This window comes from Trichomycterus rosablanca, chromosome 19 (genome assembly GCF_030014385.1).
Source record: "Trichomycterus rosablanca isolate fTriRos1 chromosome 19, fTriRos1.hap1, whole genome shotgun sequence".
NCBI lineage: Eukaryota > Metazoa > Chordata > Actinopteri > Siluriformes > Trichomycteridae > Trichomycterus > Trichomycterus rosablanca.
The window spans coordinates 11,891,965-11,911,986 of NC_086006.1; the positions used below are offsets into that span (position 1 = coordinate 11,891,965).

Sequence of the window (20,022 nt, forward strand, 5' to 3'; positions counted from 1 at the left end):
CAGACACTGATGTTGGACGAGAAGGCCTGACTCGCAGTCTCCGCTCTGATTCATCCCAAAGGTGTTCTGTCGGGTTAAGGTGCAGGCCCATGGCTGGATTACTGACCGAGCCAGTGGGGCCAGCGCCCAGGGGCCCTTGAGGTCAGGGGGCCCCGGGGGGGCCCTGGCCCAAAACATCTTGCGATGCCTATCAACATTTATGATACAATATATTTTTATTTCCGAGGGCCCTCCATTTTAAGGATCCTCTGACTATTAGGGACTTTGACCCCAGGGCCTCTTGGGGCCCCTAGCCATGCTTTTGGGCCCCTTATGAAAATGGATGAGGCGTTGTGGCACGGCACTGCTCTGACTTCGACTTCTGGCTATTAGGGGTCCTAGGAAAGAGGGGGGCATATTTTTAGAGGGCCCTGGTTATGAGAGCCCCTACCAGGGGGCCCTAGAGAAGAGCAGGGCATACCATTAGAGGGCCCTTGATCACGAGGGCCCCTGCTATTTGCCCAGGGGCCCAGACTATCCTTAATCCGTCCTTGTGCAGGCCAGTCAAGTTCTTCCACACCAAACTCGCTCATCCATGTCTTTATGGACCTTCCTTTGTGCACTGGTGTGCAGTCATGTTGGAACAGGAAGGGGCCATCCCCAAATTGTTCCCACAAAGTTGGGAGCATGAAATTGTCCAAAATCTCTTGGTATGCTGAAGCATTAAGAGTTCCTTTCACTGGAACTAAGGGGCCGAGCCCAACTCCTGAAAAACAACCCCACACTATAATCCCCCTCCACCAAACTTTACACTTGGCACAATGCAGTCAGACAAGTACTGTTCTCCTGGCAACCGCCAAACCCAGACTCGTCCATCGGATTGCCAGACGAAGAAGCGTGATTCGTCACTCCAGAGAACACGTCTCCACTGCTCTAGAGTCCAGTGGCGGCATGCTTTACACCACCGCACCCGACGCTTTGCATTGCGCTTGGTGATGTAAGGCTTGGATGCAGCTGCTCGGCCATGGAAACCCATTCCATGAAGCTCTCTACACACTGTTCTTGAGCTAATCTGAAGGCCACATGAAGTTTGGAGGTCTGTAGCGATTGACTTTGCAGAAAGTTGGCGACCTCTGCGCACTATGCGCCTCAGCATCCGCTCTGTCATTTTACGTGGCTAACACTTTGTGGCTGAGTTGCTGTCATTCCCAATCGCTTCCACTTTGTTATAATACCACTGACAGTTGACTGTGGAATATTTAGTAGTGAGGAAATTTCACGACTGGACTTGTTGCACAGGTAGCATCCTATCACGGTACCATGCTGGAATTTACTGAGCTCCTGAGAGTGACCCATTCTTTCACAAATGTTTGTAGAAGCAATCTGCATGCCTAGGTGCTTGGTTTTATACACCTGTGGCCATGGAAGTGATTGGAACACCTGAATTCAATTATTTGGATGGATGAGTGAATACCTTTGGCAATATAGTGTATCATTCCCACATTTTCACAACAATGCTTAATTTCAGCAAATAGAGAAGCACTAACATTTAGACAAATGCAATATGTGTTTCCTGCTAAAAACTGGATTTTAAACAGGCGTATCCCAACTTTTCAATACTACCTCCCAATGGTCTACCACTTAAATAACATCTGGTCAGTGGGTGTCTGGTCAAATTTACAATAGACATTTACAGAACCTTTACAGAAGTCCCTTTGTTAAGCAAACTACTGGCAACAGTGGCAAAAATACTCCCTTAAATTAGATAACAGAGACCTTGAGACGAACCAGATTCAACATAGACCCATTCTTCTTGGGTAGGCTGGAGTATAGTTTAAATAAAAATTCAAATAAAGTTGAATGTTCTCTAGTGGGACCCGTGCTTACACAGCACCATGCAGCTCACCAGAATACCAAGAACACCACAATTGGCAGGTCCGCCATTGACACTGAGCACACGTAACAAAAGTGAAAGAATCTGAAGAGATGCCGTGGTAAATGTTGTGCTGCCTGCACCATCATCCAGCATGAACTGTTTGCTGGTGGGTCAGTGCTGGTCTGGGAGGTATATCCCTGAAGGGTTGCACAAACCTCCACATTATAGCCAACTGTACCCCGACTACTGTTAGGTACAGGAATGAAATCCTTAGAGCCAGAGTCAGACCTCAAACTGGTGCAGAACAACGCCTGGTCTTATGTGACCAGAGTGTGTAGTCAGTTTCTGAATAAAGAAAGCATTGATGCCATTAATTGGCCCTCAAATTCCCCAGACTTTATTCCAGTTGAGAACATCTGGGACATTCTGTATCAGTGCATCTGATGTCCCCAAGTAGCACTACTGTCTAGGAGTTTACTGATCACTGATTTTCAGTGTGATTTTGAATCCTGACCTCACAGACTCGATTTTAGTTTCCAATGACAGTTATTTTTTCCCCAACAAATCACATCATTTATCAGTAATGATTTAAACCTGAATCTCTCGATCCTCAAGATCTGCTGTGTGATTTAAGTTTTTTTTTGTGTATTTTTTTAGGCAGTGTACACACTGATCAGCCATAACATTAAAACCACCTCCTTGTTTCTACACTCACTGTCCATTTTATCAGCTCCACTTAGCATATAGAAGCGCTTTGTAGTTCTACAATTACTGACTCTAGTCCATCTGTTTCTCTGCATGCTTTGTTAGCCCCCTTTCATGTTGTTCTTCAATGGTCAGGACTGTCCCAGGACCACTACAGAGTAGGTATTATTTGGGTGGTAAATAATTCTCAGCACTGCAGTGACACTGACATGGTGGTGGTGTGTTAGTGCGTGTTGTGCTGGTATGAGTGGATCAGACACAGCAGCGCTGCTGGAGTTTTTAAACACCTCACTGTCACTGCTGGACTGAGAATAGTACACCAACCAAAAATATCCAGCCAACAGTGCCCCAAGGCAGCATCCTGTGACCACTGATGAAGGTCTAGAAGATGACCAACTCAAACAGCAGCAATAGATGAGCGATCGTCTCTGACTTTACATCTACAAGGTAGACCAATTAGGTAGGAGTGTCTAATAGAGTGGACTGTGAGTGGACACGGTATTTAAAAACTCCAGCAGCGCTGCTGTGTCTGATCCACTCATACCAGCACAACACACACTAACACACCACCATCACAGTCAGCGTCACTGCAGTGCTGAGAATGATCCACCACCTAAATAATACCTGCTCTGTGAAGGTCCTGACCATTGAAGAACAGTGTAAAAGCAGGCTAAAACAGTATGTAGAGAAACAGATAGACTACAGTCAGTAATTGTAGAAATACAAAGTGCACCTATATGGTAAGTGGAGCTGATAAAATGGACAGTGAGTGTAGAAACAAGGAGGTGGTTTTAATGTTATGGCTGATCAGTGTATATTATGTGGTTATAACTGCTATATTTGGGCATCAGAGAAAAGATGCATGTTAATGAACAATGTGTGCAGCCAGTGTGTTTTTATTTTATATTTTCTGGAAAACATGATATTTACATACGTTTGGGAATTCATACCAAAGTAAATCATGATGTTCTGCATATAAGGTTGACAGTATCAGGTACCTTGCTAATTTAAGCTTTCCATGGTTCTGTTTACATACTACACAAATACACAATAATAATCAGCTTCTTGATAAAATTCAGCTTCATGGCAAAAACATGTCATCTTTAACCAGCGTAAAAAGTAAATATGTTCAGTTTAAAAAGGTACCTGATTAAAGCTGGTTAAAAAACATGATACTGGCAGATTAAGAGGAGGGCAGGCACATAATTAAGGCGGTTTCAGGACGTTTTAATTGCTGCACTGACATGAAAAATAATGGGAAAAAGACGAACAATGCATATGTGAATTTTCAATCAGTCTTTGTAACACAGCATAGCCAACACCTTTAACCTTCACAAAAAATAAAATTTTCACTCCAAGGAGATTTGCATTGAGGTGGATGAACAAAACATTTAAACAATAGGACAGTAGAAATAAATTTGTTTTGATACTTGATTACTTTTTTTTTTTAAAAAGGTCCCCTACATCTAAAACCAAAACAATGTAACAAACATATTAAGCATAGGTAAGGTAGGAAAGCTAAAGGAGGTATTGCCTGGTGTTGCCACTTGAGCCCACTGCCCGAGCATTATACACTGATCATACCATTAAAACCACCTCCTTGTTTCTACACTCACTGTCCATTTTATCAGCTCCACTTACCAAAAAGAAGCACTTTGAAGTTCTACAATTACTGACTGTGGTCCATCTGTTTCTCTGCATGCTTCGTTAGGCCCCTTTCATGCTGTTCTTCAATGGTCAGGACTCTCCCAGGACCACTACAGAGCAGGTATTATTTGGGTGGTTGATCATTCTCAGCACTGCAGTGACACTGACATGATTGTGGTGTGTTAGTGTGTGTTGTGCTGGTAGGAGTAGATAAGACACCGCAGTGCTGCTGGAGTTTTTAAACACATCACTGTCACTGCTGGACTGAGAATAGTCCACCAAACAAAAATATCCAGCCAACAGCGCCCCGTGGGCAGCATCCTGTGACCACTGATGAAGGTCTAGAAGATGACCAACTCAAACAGCAGCAATAGATGAGCGATGGTCTTGGACTTTGCACCTTTAAGGTGGAACAACTAGGTAGGAGTGGACAGTGGTAGGAGTGGATCCACTCATACCAGCACAACACACACTAACACACCACCACCATGTCATTGTCACTGCAGTGCTGAGAATGATCCACCACCTAAATAATACCTGCTCTGTGGGGGTCCTGACCATTGAAGAACAGGGTGAAAGCAGGCTAAAAAAGCATGCAGAGAAACAGATGGCTTGTCAGTAATTGTAGAACTACAAAGTGCTTCTATATGGTAAGTGGAGCTGATAAAATGGACAGTGAGTGTAGAAACAAGGAGGTGGTTTTAATGTTATGGCTGATCAGTGTATGTGATGTATACTATAGTGTATGATATTTTATTGTTGAATAATGCAAACTGTAGTGTGCATTTGGTGCAACAAATCAGCCACTGGACTCACTCAATTCACATTATACCATTGTAATTTAGGCTAATTAGGAGGTAATACAGTTTTGAAAACAAAGACTGCTGTAATCTTAATAACACTGGTAAATCAATAAGCTACGTAAAAGTGACTCAATGCAGCAGTGCTGCTCTTTTTGCTTTGGGTAAACTAGGGGAAAATATAGAAACAATTACCTAAAGTTGATAATCAGGCTTAAAAATGCACTGTCAGTTAAAGATAAATTATAAAATGACTTAAAAATTCCAGCAAGAAAGCAGGGTCATTGAAATCCTAAAAATGTTAAAAATGCTCAATTATTTTGGACCAGCGTACTGTGAGCATGTAAGGCAGGCTACAAAGTACCACATGCAAAGTCTTTGGTTCACATATGATGACATACTGTATGTGCCTATGATGCATAGCAGTCCAGTAATCTATGTTAATTCCACAACCTACTTGGTCATTGTTAGGCAACAGGCTTTGGCACACCAGATGTTTCAGCTAACAAATAAAGAAAAAAAATGACAGTTATAAACCAAAAAGACATATAAGAAAAGCAGCTGTTGATGAAGCGTATGGGCAGGTACTGGCAATACAAACACTTTGAAAGGAGTAAGACAGGATGGTTTCAGAATGGGTCAGACACGTCTTCCCTTTATCACAGCAGCCTCCATGCCTGTCCCAAGTAATACAAATGTAAGAACTTGAATAATCGTAAATATCCAGTAGAGACTGTGGGGAGGTGTACTGGCAAAGTGGCAATTTCTTCCCTCAGTTTCCATTTTCACTTAAGAATGATGTGATAGCCATCGTTTGTTTCAGCTGCAAATGTAGAAGACAGTAAGGTTAGAATGTAGTTAACACATAGACTTGCATAAGAATTTTGGATTAAATTTTAGGTTTTTAATACCTTTCATTGTGTCCAACAAAAAACACACCTCATCCTGAAAGTTCTGAATCATCTGTGTTGGAAAAAAAATTAAATGAGGTCATATTACAGAAGAGTTGGATTTTACATATTATTTCCAAAGAATTTTATAAATAATTAAAGATATTAATTATGTGTTTTTAATTATGCGCCACCTACCATATATAGAAGCACTTTGTAGTTCTACAATTACTGACTCTAGTCCATCTGTTTCTCCACATACTTTTTTAGCCTGCTTTCACCCTGTTCTTCAATGATCAGGACCCCCACAGGACCACCACAGAGCAGGTTTTATTTAGGTGGTGGATCATTCTCAGCACTGCAATGATACTGACATGGTGGTGGTGTGTTAGTGTGTGTTGTACTGGTATGAGTGGATAAGACACAGCAATGCTGATGGAGTTTTTAAACACCTCACTGTCACTGCTAGATTGAGAATACTCCACCAACCAAAGATATCCTGTGACCACTGATGAAGGTCTAGAAGATGACCAACTCAAACAGCAGCAATAGATGTGCGATCGTCTCTGACTTTACATCTACTAGGTAGGAGTGTCTAACAGAGTGGACAGTGAGTGGACACGGTATTTAAAAACTCCAGCAGCGCTGCTGTGTCTGATCCACTCATACCAGCACAACACACACTAACACACCACCACCATGTCATTGTCACTGCAGTGCTGAGAATGATCCACCACCTAAATAATACCTGCTCTGTGGGGGTCCTGACCATTGAAGAACAGGGTGAAAGCAGGCTAAAAAGGTATGTAGAGAAACAGATGGACTACAGTCAGTAATTGTACTGTAGAACTACAAAGTGCTTCTATATGGTTTTTGTGGGAGGAAACCAGAGCTCCCTGAGGAAACCCACATGGACACGGGGAGAACATGCAAACACTGCACAGAAAGGACCCGGACCGCCCCACCTGGGGACTGAACCCAGGACCTTCTTGCTGTGAGGCGACAGTGCTACCCACTTAGCCACTGTGCCGCCCAGTATAAATTCAGTAAAAGTAAATTTGAATCAAGCATTATAAGCAATTAAATACAAATACTCATGCACCCTAATGATACACATTTTAGATCTGAGTGATGTTCAATATTAACACAATGTGAAACGTCACCTCATCGCTGACCAGAACATGAATGCCAGTAGGTCCCTGCTTATAGATCTGACTGATCTGGCAAGGAGATATATTAAAAAGCTGGGCTAACTTCTCTGTTAGCTCAATAGCCGTCAACTCCTCTAGGTAAACAGCATGGTACACTGCAGAGGACAAACAAGACGTAACAAGAATTTAGCTAATAGAAACATGCTGCATTTAACAATGATTTTAAGTAATCATCAGTCTTTTCAACATTCAAAGACATACCGAAAAGGGTGTTATTGGCACCATCTCCGTTCTCTTGCTTTTGTTGCTGCTCTCTGGCATGCTGAGATTCCTGGCACACATAAATAGTGAGTCTTGGCCGAACCACCCTGAACATGCATGAACACACAAAAGTTACCATCAGTATGGACAGCATAATCAGCTACATAATCACACCGTGAATATCATAACAGCATTAGATTCTCTTAAACTCAACATTATGGCAAAAATACACTGTATAAAATCATAACTATATGATTAGTACAAACAACATTGGTTAAAAACATTGCTTAACTGCAATTGCATGAAAGGTTTCTTAATCTTTATGAATTCTAATCTGAACCATTTATTACTCATGAAGTAAGGTCTGACAGGTCATAATGACAACAGATAATAGAATCAGCCAAACATCTGCATGTTGACAGACAAAGTCAAACAAAAAAGTAAATATTGGGATTAAATTTAAAACAATACAATAAGCCACTCAGGTGGTGCAGCAATAAACCACACGCTGGAACCAGAGCTGGGATCTCGAATACATCGTATCGAATCTCAGCTCTGCCTGCCGGCTAGGCTGAGCGACCACATGAACAACGATTGGCCTGTTGTTCAGATATGGGCGGGACTAAGCCGAAAGGGGTCTCTCTCCCATGACTTGTGCAATAATGACCTCTGCTGGCTGATTGATGGAGCCTGCACAGAGATGAGAAAAGAGTGCTCTCAGGGTGTGTCTCTCTGTACACAACGCTGCGCTGCACTGCACTCGTCAAAGTGTAGGTGATAAGATGCATACGGCATGCTGCCCACGTGTCGGAGGGGGAGTGGGTTAGCTTAGTTCTCCTCAATCAGAGGAGGGATCGGCACTGGTAGAGAGGAAGCATGATGCAATAATTGGACACGCTAAAAAGGAGAAAAAGGGGAGAAAATGCATAAACAAAATATATAAAAACAAATAAACCAAAAAAAATAAAATAAATGGAATTATTTGTGATCCATGACATTAGAAATGGCTTCTTCCAGAAAGCGTCTCTAAATACTATCTATCTAGTATTCATCAATCCACAAATTGTCCAGAGAAAAAGAAACTGTGACTCTCTGGTGTCACAGAGATCCAATAAACTAACCCACCTCCACAGACTCTCCACTCTCAGGTCTTGACAGTCTAGGCTTAACGAACGCAAATGGCAATATTTAAGGGGAGGGAGGCTGACGGGGCAAAACCTCCTTGCCACTACAACAGGGACTCCTACTGTTGGGGCACTAGCACTAACCTCAGTTGTAAAGACGTGGACATTGGCTCACACATGTAAAAGAACGTGTGTTTTTCGGCCAGAAAAGTGTCATGCTTATTAGTGTTACTAATCTTAGAGAGTGGGGTTTCTACCAATATTACACCAATAGCATAACATAAAAAAGTCAGACTGCACAATATAGTCAGATAACTGAAAATAATCTGATTATTGGGTTTGCACGCACTTCAGTATTCCGATAATGGGAAACCTCCGAGTTTACTTAAACTACTCAGTAATTAATGCTGTCTAAAAACAGAATTACTCTCCAACGTGTGACCAGTCAGTTAGCAACAAACACTGCAAAACTGGGCTTCAGATCAAGAACAAGAAGATGAATGTTATGCTAATAGTTAACCATTTAACTGCACTGTCCATCTCAATCCTGAATGAACTGGTCGAACAGAAGCGATCCACCTACTTAGACAGTAAGGCAACTAGCAACATAACCTTTTGAGACATAAGGTAAGGTATCAATTGTATTCCAGAGAGTTGACCTATTGTGGCATCATATAATATATAATATAATTTTTCTCCCAATTTTTCTCCCAATTTTTTAGCGCTTCCAATCTGTCTTCCGCTGCTAACAGGCACACCAGACCTGCATCCAAGGAGAGCACGCCGCTGCCCCATGCCTTCTTTACACGTGTACAGCCCTCCTCTTCTCGTCCGTGCATTCTGCACGGGCGTCTCTTCTGCAAATCAGGGTCCTTACACAGCGCATGAAGACCCACCCACCCAAATATAGTCCGGTCCCCCACCCTGCAGGCACTGCCAATTATGCCCGCTAGATGGCGCCCAGCCGACCGGTGGCAACACCGAGCCTCGAACCGGGAGGTTCAGAAACTCGGTGCTGGTGCGTCAGCGGAATATCCCGCTGCGCCACCTGGGCGCCCTTAATAGCATATTTGGTATGTTTTATTTCTTATTTTATTTCTTTATGTCATTCTTGGATTACATCTGCCATCCGGACAAATTTCCTCTTGGCATCTGGTTATCTTTGAGCGTGCAATTGCTTAGAAATGACTGTAAGCCTTACTACCAAAAGCTACAATTTACTTTTGTTAACTATGCAAGCACATGCAGTGCAGCCAAACTCCTATTTATATGGGCATAAAACATGGACAACGGCCACACATGACACGGACCCATGGGCGCACACATGCACACCGACACACAATAAACGGCTTTGTATTAGTAAAAAACCACGGCCCACCTTCCTTTGAGCGCATTGAACAATCGTATACCATCAGCTGGGCCGCAGATCTGAATGACGTCCTCTCTAGTCAGCTTCAGCATGTCTGACCCTGATGACCATCCCAGCAAGAGAATGTGCAAACACACATTTCAGGCAATAAGTCTCAAAAAACAGCACAGCAAAAAGGGGAAAAATATCAAAACAATATTTTCAGCTAAGAACAATAGTAGTAGTTAGCAGTACTATGTACCTTTCCCTGTGATTCACTTTAGATATTAATGTCCAAGACCATATGTTTATTAAGTAAACCACAGATAAGAAACATGCGTATCATGTTATGCACTCAAGTAGCTGGAATATCAAATTACCTGAGAAGTTTGTAAACAGACGACAGAATGATGAAAAACGGTTTGTATGAAGCCACTGCTGTGCTTCCTGTGGTGTTGCAGTGGGTAACAGATTCTGTTCATTTAGATTAGAGAAAAAGAATCATTAAGTCATTTTTTTTTTTTTTTTTTTTTTTTTTTTTTTTTTACATTTAGCAGGGGCATATGAAACCTTTTTTTTATCTGCTCAACTTCATTTAATTTATTAATAAACATCCATTCCTGCATTTCAGGCCTGCAACACAAAAAGTTGGGACAGTAAAGCATTTACCACTTTGTAATGTTGCCATTCCTTTTCACCACACTTAGTGTTTCAGCTTTTATTTTGTCCCATTCTTCCAGCAAACACGTCTTAAGATGTGCAACAGTACGGGATCGTCGTTGTTGCATTTTTCGTTTCAAAATTCTCCACACATTCTCTATTGGGGACAGGTCAGGACTGCAGGCAGGCCAGTCCAGTACCCGTACCCTCTTCTTCCACAGCCATGCTTTTGTAATGTGTGCAGCATGTGCTTTTGCATTGTCTTGTTGAAAAATGCATGGACGTCCCTGGAAAAGACGACATCTTGAAGGCAGCATATGTTGCTCTAAGATCTCAATGTACTTTTCTGCATTAATGCTGCCATCACAGAAGTTTAAATGACCTTTACCAAGGGCACTGACACAGCCCCATACCATGACAGACCCTGGCTTTTGGACTTGTTGCTGATCACAGTGTGGATGGTGCTTTGTCGTCTTTGGTCCGGAGCACACGGTGTCCATTTTTTCCAAAAAAGACCTGGAATGCTGATTCATCTGACCACAATACACATTTCCACTGTGTGAGGGCCAGTGATAGCTCAGTGGTTAAGGTACTGGACTAGTAAACAGAAGGTTGCCGGTTCAAGCCCCGCCACCACCAAGTTGCCACTGTTGGGTCCCTGAGCAAGGCCCTTAACCCTCAATTGCTCATCATGTTCCACTCATTGTGTAAGTCGCTTTGGATAAAAGCGTCTGCTAAATGCTGAAAATGTAAATGTAAATGTGATGGTCCATCCTAGATGCCTCAGAGCACAGAGAAGTCGACGCCGCTTCTGGACATGGTTAACATAAGGCTTCTTTTTTGCACAGTAAAGTTTTAAGTGGCATTTGTGCATGTAACTCTGTATTGTAGTGCTTGACAAAGGTTCGCTAAAGTAATTCCTCACCCATGTGGTTATATCAGCTATTGTTGAGTGGCGGTTCTTGATGCAGTGCCGTCCGAGGGAACTAAGATCATGGGCGTTCAGCTTAAGCTTGCGCACTTGGCCTTGACCTTGGCACTGAAATTCCTCCTGATTCCTTGAATGGTTTAATGATATTATGCACTGTAGAGGGAGAAATATGCAAATCCCTTCCACTCTTTCTTTGAGGTACATTGTTTTTAAACATTTCAACAATTTTCTCACACATTTGTTGATAAACTGGAGATCCTCTGATCATCTTTGCTCATCAAAGACTCAACCTTTCCTGGATGCTGCTTTTGTACCAAACCATGATTACAATTACCTGTTGACATCACCTGTTTGAAATCACATCATTATTTAGTTTTTTCACCTCATTACAAGCCCTAAATTGTCCCCGTCCCAACTTTTTTTTGCAATGTGTTGCGGGCCTGAAATGCAGGAATGGAGGTATATTAACAAATGAAATGAAGTTGAGCAGACATATCTTGGGTTCAAACCGTCTGCAATCCAATAAAAGGCAAAGTTAATGTAAGGAACACTGCATTTTTCATACTATCAAAACTTTTTTTGATTTGGGGTTGTATTTTATTTTAACAACGCTTTATCCTGGTCAGGATCACAGTGGGTCTGGTTTACCAAGAAATCAATTAGCGCAGGGTAGTATCACACCCGTGACAGGACTTCAATTCAGTGCAGGGCTTTGTACAACCACCCTATTAGACATCGCCCAACTGGCCGAGTCTGCTTGACTTTGATGTGGATTTTCAGAATAGACTGAGGACAGAAAGTGCACACATACACAATGCCACTTACATCTGCTAACGGTAACACCGGCTCTGGCTGATGATCTGGTGATCCATTCCTAAATATTAAAATTGCAAACACAAGTGTTTATGAAAAAAGACAAGTAGGGCAGGGTGAATTACAGCATGATTTAAATAATAAGAAGTTAATGAGTAATAATTGGGGCTGTCGAAGTTAACGCGATAATAACGCATTAATGCGATCTCAATTTAACGCGATTAAAAAAAAGTGTGCCGTTAACGCAAATTCTATTTGGCCCTGCGAGTCATCTGTAGTTCATGTTGAGACTTGACCGTGCACGGCATCTCTCATTAAGAGTAGAGGAGTAAGTGAGTGATGGAGAAAGGTCTGTTAAACGGGAAGTTTCATTTCAAAAGTTTGCCAGATGGCTTTTTGTATGCACTTTGCATTACATGAGATTTCAAAATGTCTTTAATGAAGTCCAACTTTGCATAATTTATTTTTGTTTGCGCAGTACTGTGAAGTCCTATAGGCCGTGACTGAATACAACTCCAGCACAATTGAAGTTTTATTTAGTTTTTATTTTCTTTTGTTACACATATCTGAACTGAGACACAGTAGTATGTGACTACATGTCTTATATTTGAGACTACAGCTCCCTAATCTATTACAAATCCAATTGTGTTGTGTAGGTTCAGTATTACTGCCTAGTATGTGAGTGAATAAAACTCCCTTACAGTTTTCTCTTGTCCCAGGAGTTTTTAACATAAGTACATTTAGCATAAAATGTGTTCACCATTTTAATTGTAACATTTCACTTAAAAATCCTTATTTTCTATAACAGTTACACAGATTTATTTTTTTTAATGCGATTAATCGCAATTAACTATATGAAATTCTGAGATTAATCGCGATGAAATTTTTTAATCGTTTGACAGCCCTAGTAATAATGCATTACAAATAGCATCTTCTACAGGTCTACCATAAACATACTAATAAAGAGTATGTGACCTTACCCTTCAATAACAGGAAAGGTGTTGTGCGTACTGCTAAAGCCCGGTGAAGCAGAGTTGTTGACACAAGTAGCCTCAGGCCAAGGTGAGCACTACAGGGATACATTGCATTCAACAAATTTACAAAGAGATTAACATTTACAGCTTAATTATAGTACCAAGTAATCTTTTTAACAGGAAGCAGGGGCATATGAAACCCGTTTCATAAATCAACAGTGTGCAAAGCAAAAGGTGGACTGATAGAGACAGATTAAATTATAGTTTAATTAAGAGTCATGAGTTAATTGTGTATCATAATGCTAAACACAGTGATTGCATTACAGGCAGTCCAACCCATCTGGCATTTAGCCTACCACAAAAGAGGGAGCCACAAAATTGTGCACGTGTAGTAACACTGTTGCAGAGATGTTAACAAGTCACAAAATACGAGTCCGAGTCAAGTCATGAGTCAATATAATATACACAAAACATATATTGGAAATGTAGTGTAGAAATAAACAAATAATATGTAAGTTCAGATAAAAAACAACAACAGATTAGCAACTGTATTTTGCCTTTTTACTTAGTGCCTTTACTTTCCTAGTCATTGTGCAAATGTAATTTCCATAACAGGAAGGTACCAGTTAAAAGCTTAAACTGATACGTTTTGTTTTTCAAAACGTCAGATTACCTTAGCTTATGTTCTTCCAGATGCTATTCAATTTATAACCGTGTGTCCCATTAGGAATATAATCCGTTATTTTCTAAATGTGTGCTTATAATTAAAAACCTCCAAACGTTTCCTGGTTGTGAAGTAAAACACTAACTCGTTAGAAAGCCAATCAAGCGTTTCATTGACACATAATCTGTGTGATGCAAACTGAATAAATGCAAATAACAGCTTTTTCTTACTAAAAATTTAAATCAGAAGGTCTGATTGGTTCGAAAAGAGATCTTTCAACCATTACCGCCAATTCTGTAAACATTCCATTCACCCCAGTTGTGAAGTGCACTACGTAGGGTATTCCACCATTTTAAGTGAGATTCCAATCCAAAGGTAACGAAAATGTTCAAATGAAGTGAACTTCAAACTGTGTAGGGAGTAGGGAGCGACGCTTCATCACTACGCTGGAAGCTGGCTGTAACATTTACCCATTGTGTGCATTGCGGGTTAAGACGGCCGGAGCGTTATTAGAGAGCAGAATATTTATAATAATAATAATAATTGTCACACGTAACTAATGTTAACACAATGTGATGCTAGCGACTCTTCTTGTTCACGAGTCATTTTTTTGAGAGTCATGAGTTGAGTCTGAGTCAATTGAAACGAGTCCGAGTCGAGTCTGAAGTCGCTGTGTGTGCGACTTACTAGAGTCCCCATCTCTGCTCTGTTGTTATTGGTTTTGTTAATAACTGGGAAGGTTATTGTACAAAAATAAAAGCTTTGTGTGTGTCTATCCAACCAGATACAACAATGACTAAATAAACACGTTAAGTTATAAAATCAGCCATACAGTACTGAACAAGTAAGCTTAAATTTCTGTCAAAGTACCTTGGGCAGGAGAGAAGGTTGGGATGAGAGAAGAAAATAGGGCTTGGATTTAGACATTACCAATCAAGTCTGTATGTAAAGGCCCAACCAGCTGACAGCGGTAGTGACCTGAGTGCTCAACTGAGTGCCCATTAACAAGAAATAAAATATAATCATATATAATCATAAAATATAAATATATACAACTGGAGTCCAACTGAACATAACTGGACATTTACACTGCATTGCAAGCACAAAAACCAAACCATAAAGTATAATGAACTGTCTGTGGATCTATGTGATCAAACTTAAGCAAGGCATAGATCAGAGCATTGATATAAAACCATATCTAAGACGCTTGGCACTACCTTGAACAAGACCACCATCTCTGCAGCACTACATAAATCAGGTCTTTAAGGCAGGATTGAAGCCACTGTTAAGTAGACGGCATGACAGCCCACTTGAACTTTGCCAAACAGTAGGTGCTCTGGCATGGACTCTGGCAAAATGAAAACCACAGATGAAAACTCAACTCTTTGAGTAGAATAGCAGGTACCATATCTGTCAAAAAACAGGCACTGCACAGTAACGGGCTTATACCATCCCTAAGTTTGTTTATTTGGATTTTAACGTCATTTTTTACACTCATGACAGACACGGTAGCCACTCGTTACACAAGATTCATCAGTTCACAAGGTTATATCGAACACAGTCATGGACAATTTTGTATCTCCAATTCACCTCACTTGCACGTCTTTGGACTGTGGGAGGAAACCAAAGCTCCCGGACGAAACCCACACAGACACAAAAAAAAAGGACTCGGACCTTCTTGCTGTGAGGCGACAGTGCCACCCACTGAGCCACCATGCCCCAACCCCACATCCCTAAGTGAAACATGGTGCTGCATCAGAGTAATGGTATCCAGTTATGGTCTTTGGTCAGGTGAAGTGGAAATTAGCTTATCTTAGTGCTTGTTTACATGTTAAATATCACAGCCCAAATAATGCTCAGTATTACACAGTTTCCAGATACGCACCTCGGTAAGAATGGTGGTTTCATACGATGCCTGGTATTTCTCTTTTTCTTGCGGCGCTCTTTTCTCCATCTTTTCTCGGTCAGTCTTTTGTTTTCTGTCAGCACCTTTGGGCTACAAACAGGTCGTGTTGTTTAGTTCTTTCCATTCAGTTAAAATGAATAATGTGTACAGGTGGCTCAGCTAGCTAGGAATCTAAACACAAAAATTGTATTCATACTTTAAAGACTTTGATTTGACAGCTAGCAGAGTGCTGGTGTTCCGTGTATTCTCCTGCTTCATTCTCCTTAAAAGTGTCAATTTGGACGCGAAAGGGCACCCCTTTTTCACCACCATGCTTGCGCATTGTGAACTCTGTGCTGATGCAATGAACCTTTAAAAAAGCCAAACACATTCATATTAAACATATATAATCAAGATAAAAGCAACTGAATAGATTTCTACATTTATTCTTTTTTTAATAGAAAGAAGTACCTGAATGAACACTGAAGTTCTTTTTGATGGGTCCCAAAGAAACTCCACTGTGTTGAGCTGTGTAGGGTTTGCTCTAGGATCCACAATTCCAACAGACATGGGGATATCTGTAAAGAATTTAAACAATTAAAAAGAAATGTAAAGTGAAAATGAAGCAGAATCTGTTTAGATAAACGTAAATACGTTGACATAAATAAAGAAAGCTCATTTAAGATATTCAGCATAAGCCCACTCTTTTGGCATAGCAGCAAAATCCCCTATTTCAAAATTCTTCTGTCTTTTTTTTATTGTTGTAAGACTGTTAATTTCATTTGATGTTTGTGCTTTGGCTCCTAACATACACCGATCAGCCATAACATTAAAACCACCTCCCTGTTTCTACACTCACTGTCCATTTATCAGCTCCACTTACCATATAGAAGCGCTTTGTAGTTCTACAATTACTGACTGTAGTCCATCTGTTTCTCTACATATCTTTTTAGCCTGCTTTTACCCTGTTCTTCAATGGTCAGGACCCCCACAGGACCACTACAGAGCAGGTATTATTTAGGAAGTGATTTATTCTTAGCACTGCAGTGACTATGACATGGTGGTGGTGTGTTAGTGTGTGTTGTGCTGGTATGAGTGGATCAGACTGGAGTTTTTAAATACCGTGTCCACTCACTGTCCACGCTATTAGACACTCCTACCTAGTTGGTCCACCTTGTAGATGTAAAGTCAGAGACGATCGCTCATCTATTGCTGCCGTTTGAGTTGGTCATCTTCTAGACCTTCATCAGTGGTCACAGGATGCTGCCCATGGGGGCTGTTGGCTGGATATTTTTGGTTGGCTTACTATTCTCAGTCCAGCAGTGACAGAGAGGTGTTAAAAAACTCCAGCAGCATTGCTGTGTCTTATCCACTCATACTAGCACAACACACACTAACACACCACCACCATGTCAGTGTCACTGCAGTGCTGAGAATGATCCACCACCCAAATAATGCCTGCTCTGTGGTGGTCATGTGGGGGTCCTGACCATTGAAGAACAGCAGGAAAGGGGGCTAACAAAGCATGCAGAAAAACGGTGGACTACAGTCAGTAATTGTAGAACTATAAAGTGCTCCTATATGATAAGTGGAGCTGATAAAATGGACAGTGAGTGTAGAAACAAGGAGGTGGTTTTAATGTTTTGGCTAATTGGTGTACACAAACCTTTACAGTATTTTTGCTTTTCTAATTTGAGAAACAGCATGCACTATATTGCCACTCTACAGTACCAACCCAGATCAAGGATCCTGTCACCAGGTCTGTTCCAGCGCCAACCCTCCAACTGCTGGTGCTCCGTATACTGCAGTCGTCGGTCATGAAAAACTACACGGATGATGCTCTGCACACAGAAAGCCAAGTGCACAAGTAGCAAAAAGGAAGCCTATAAGAGAGCAAGTAACAGCTCTGATCACTAGAGCTCAACAACAAAAGCAGCTACTCACCTTCACCATTTTGTCTGTGATTTCTGGAAGTTCCCCCATTTTCCGATTGTCTAGCATTCTAATTTCATAAGACTGCCCTACAAACAAAACACATTTTTTAATAGCCAATCTAATGTGTTTAACACAGCCTATCCCATTAGCAAGCCGTCTGTAAATGCTTTTAACATACAGTGCCGTAAAGAAGTATCTGCTCCAAACCGATTTCTTTTATTTTTGTTAGTCACATTTAAATACTTCAGATCTTTATACTGTGTATATATACAGTGTATCACAAAAGTGAGTACACCCCTCACATTTCTGCAAATATTTTATTATATCTTTTCATGGGACAACACTATAGAAATAAAACTTGGATATAACTTAGAGTAGTCAGTGTACAACTTGTATAGCAGTGTAGATTTACTGTCTTCTGAAAATAACTCAACACACAGCCATTAATGTCTAAATAGCTGGCAACATAAGTGAGTACACCCCACAGTGAACATGTCCAAATTGTGCCCAAAGTGTCAATATTTTGTGTGACCACCATTATTATCCAGCACTGCCTTAACCCTTCTGGGCATGGAATTCACCAGAGCTGCACAGGTTGCTACTGGAATCCTCTTCCACTCCTCCATGATGACATCACGGAGCTGGTGGATGTTAGACACCTTGAACTCCTCCACCTTCCACTTGAGGATGCGCCACAGGTGCTCAATTGGGTTTAGTCCATCACCTTTACCTTCAGCTTCCTCAGCAAGGCAGTTGTCATCTTGGAGGTTGTGTTTGGGGTCGTTATCCTGTTGGAAAACTGCCATGAGGCCCAGTTTTCGAAGGGAGGGGATCATGCTCTGTTTCAGAATGTCACAGTACATGTTGGAATTCATGTTTCCCTCAATGAACTGCAGCTCCCCAGTGCCAGCAACACTCATGCAGCCCAAGACCATGATGCTACCACCACCATGCTTGACTGTAGGCAAGATACAGTTGTCTTGGTACTTCTCACCAGGGTGCCGCCACACATGCTGGACACCATCTGAGCCAAACAAGTTTATCTTGGTCTCGTCAGACCACAAGGCATTCCAGTAATCCATGTTCTTGGACCGCTTGTCTTCAGCAAACTGTTTGCGGGCTTTCTTGTGCGTCAGCTTCCTTCTGGGATGACGACCATGCAGACTGAGTCGATGCAGTGTGCGGCGTATGGTCTGAGCACTGACAGGCTGACCTCCCACGTCTTCAACCTCTGCAGCAATGCTGGCAGCACTCATGTGTCTATTTTTTAAAGCCAACCTCTGGATATGACGCCGAACACGTGGACTCAACTTCTTTGGTCGACCCTGGCGAAGCCTGTTCTGAGTGGAACCTGTCCTGGAAAACCGCTGTATGACCTTGGCCACCATGCTGTAGCTCAGTTTCAGGGTGTTAGCAATCTTCTTATAGCCCAGGCCATCTTTGTGGAGAGCAACAATTCTATTTCTCACATCCTCAGAGAGTTCTTTGCCATGAGGTGCCATGTTGAATATCCAGTGGCCAGTATGAGAGAATTGTACCCAAAACACCAAATTTAACAGCCCTGCTCCCCATTTACACCTGGGACCTTGACACATGACACCAGGGAGGGACAACGACACATTTGGGCACAATTTGGACATGTTCACTGTGGGGTGTACTCACTTATGTTGCCAGCTATTTAGACATTAATGGCTGTGTGTTGAGTTATTTTCAGAAGACAGTAAATCTACACTGCAATACAAGCTGTACACTGACTACTCGAAGTTATATCCAAGTTTCATGTCTATAGTGTTGTCCCATGAAAAGATATAATGAAATATTTGCAGAAATGTGAGGGGTGTACTCACTTTTGTGATACACTGTATATATAAATAAATATATATATATATATATATATATATATATATATATATATATATATATATATATATATATATATATATATATATATATATATATACAGTGTATCACAAAAGTGAGTACACCCCTCACATTTCTGCAGATATTTAAGTATATCTTTTCATGGGACAACACTGACAAAATGACACTTTGACACAATGAAAAGTAGTCTGTGTGCAGCTTATATAACAGTGTAAATTTATTCTTCCCTCAAAATAACTCAATATACAGCCATTAATGTCTAAACCACCGGCAACAAAAGTGAGTACACCCCTTAGTGAAAGTTCCTGAAGTGTCAATATTTTGTGTGGCCACCATTATTTCCCAGAACTGCCTTAACTCTCCTGGGCATGGAGTTTACCAGAGCTTCACAGGTTGCCACTGGAATGCTTTTCCACTCCTCCATGACGTCATCACGGAGCTGGCGGATATTCGAGACTTTGCGCTCCTCCACCTTCCGCTTGAGGATGCCCCAAAGAT

At 41.4% G+C, this 20,022-nt stretch overlaps 1 protein-coding gene across 1 annotated transcript in view; it reads right to left on the reverse strand.

Moving 5' to 3' along the window:
* Positions 1-4,884: 4,884 nt before the first annotated feature.
* Positions 4,885-20,022, reverse strand: part of tfcp2 (transcription factor CP2) — a 31,024-nt gene continuing 15,886 nt past the window's right edge. The window contains exons 4-16 of the mRNA XM_063014948.1: positions 17,653-17,729; positions 17,444-17,549; positions 16,180-16,286; positions 15,926-16,078; positions 15,709-15,819; positions 13,166-13,254; positions 12,198-12,246; positions 10,162-10,255; positions 9,812-9,902; positions 7,310-7,416; positions 7,061-7,203; positions 5,919-5,970; positions 4,885-5,830 (exon numbers count right to left, since the gene is read on the reverse strand). Coding sequence (XP_062871018.1) covers positions 5,793-5,830; positions 5,919-5,970; positions 7,061-7,203; positions 7,310-7,416; positions 9,812-9,902; positions 10,162-10,255; positions 12,198-12,246; positions 13,166-13,254; positions 15,709-15,819; positions 15,926-16,078; positions 16,180-16,286; positions 17,444-17,549; positions 17,653-17,729 — 1,217 coding nt within the window. The 3' untranslated portion in view covers positions 4,885-5,792. The remainder of the gene's footprint in view (positions 5,831-5,918; positions 5,971-7,060; positions 7,204-7,309; positions 7,417-9,811; positions 9,903-10,161; positions 10,256-12,197; positions 12,247-13,165; positions 13,255-15,708; positions 15,820-15,925; positions 16,079-16,179; positions 16,287-17,443; positions 17,550-17,652; positions 17,730-20,022) is intronic.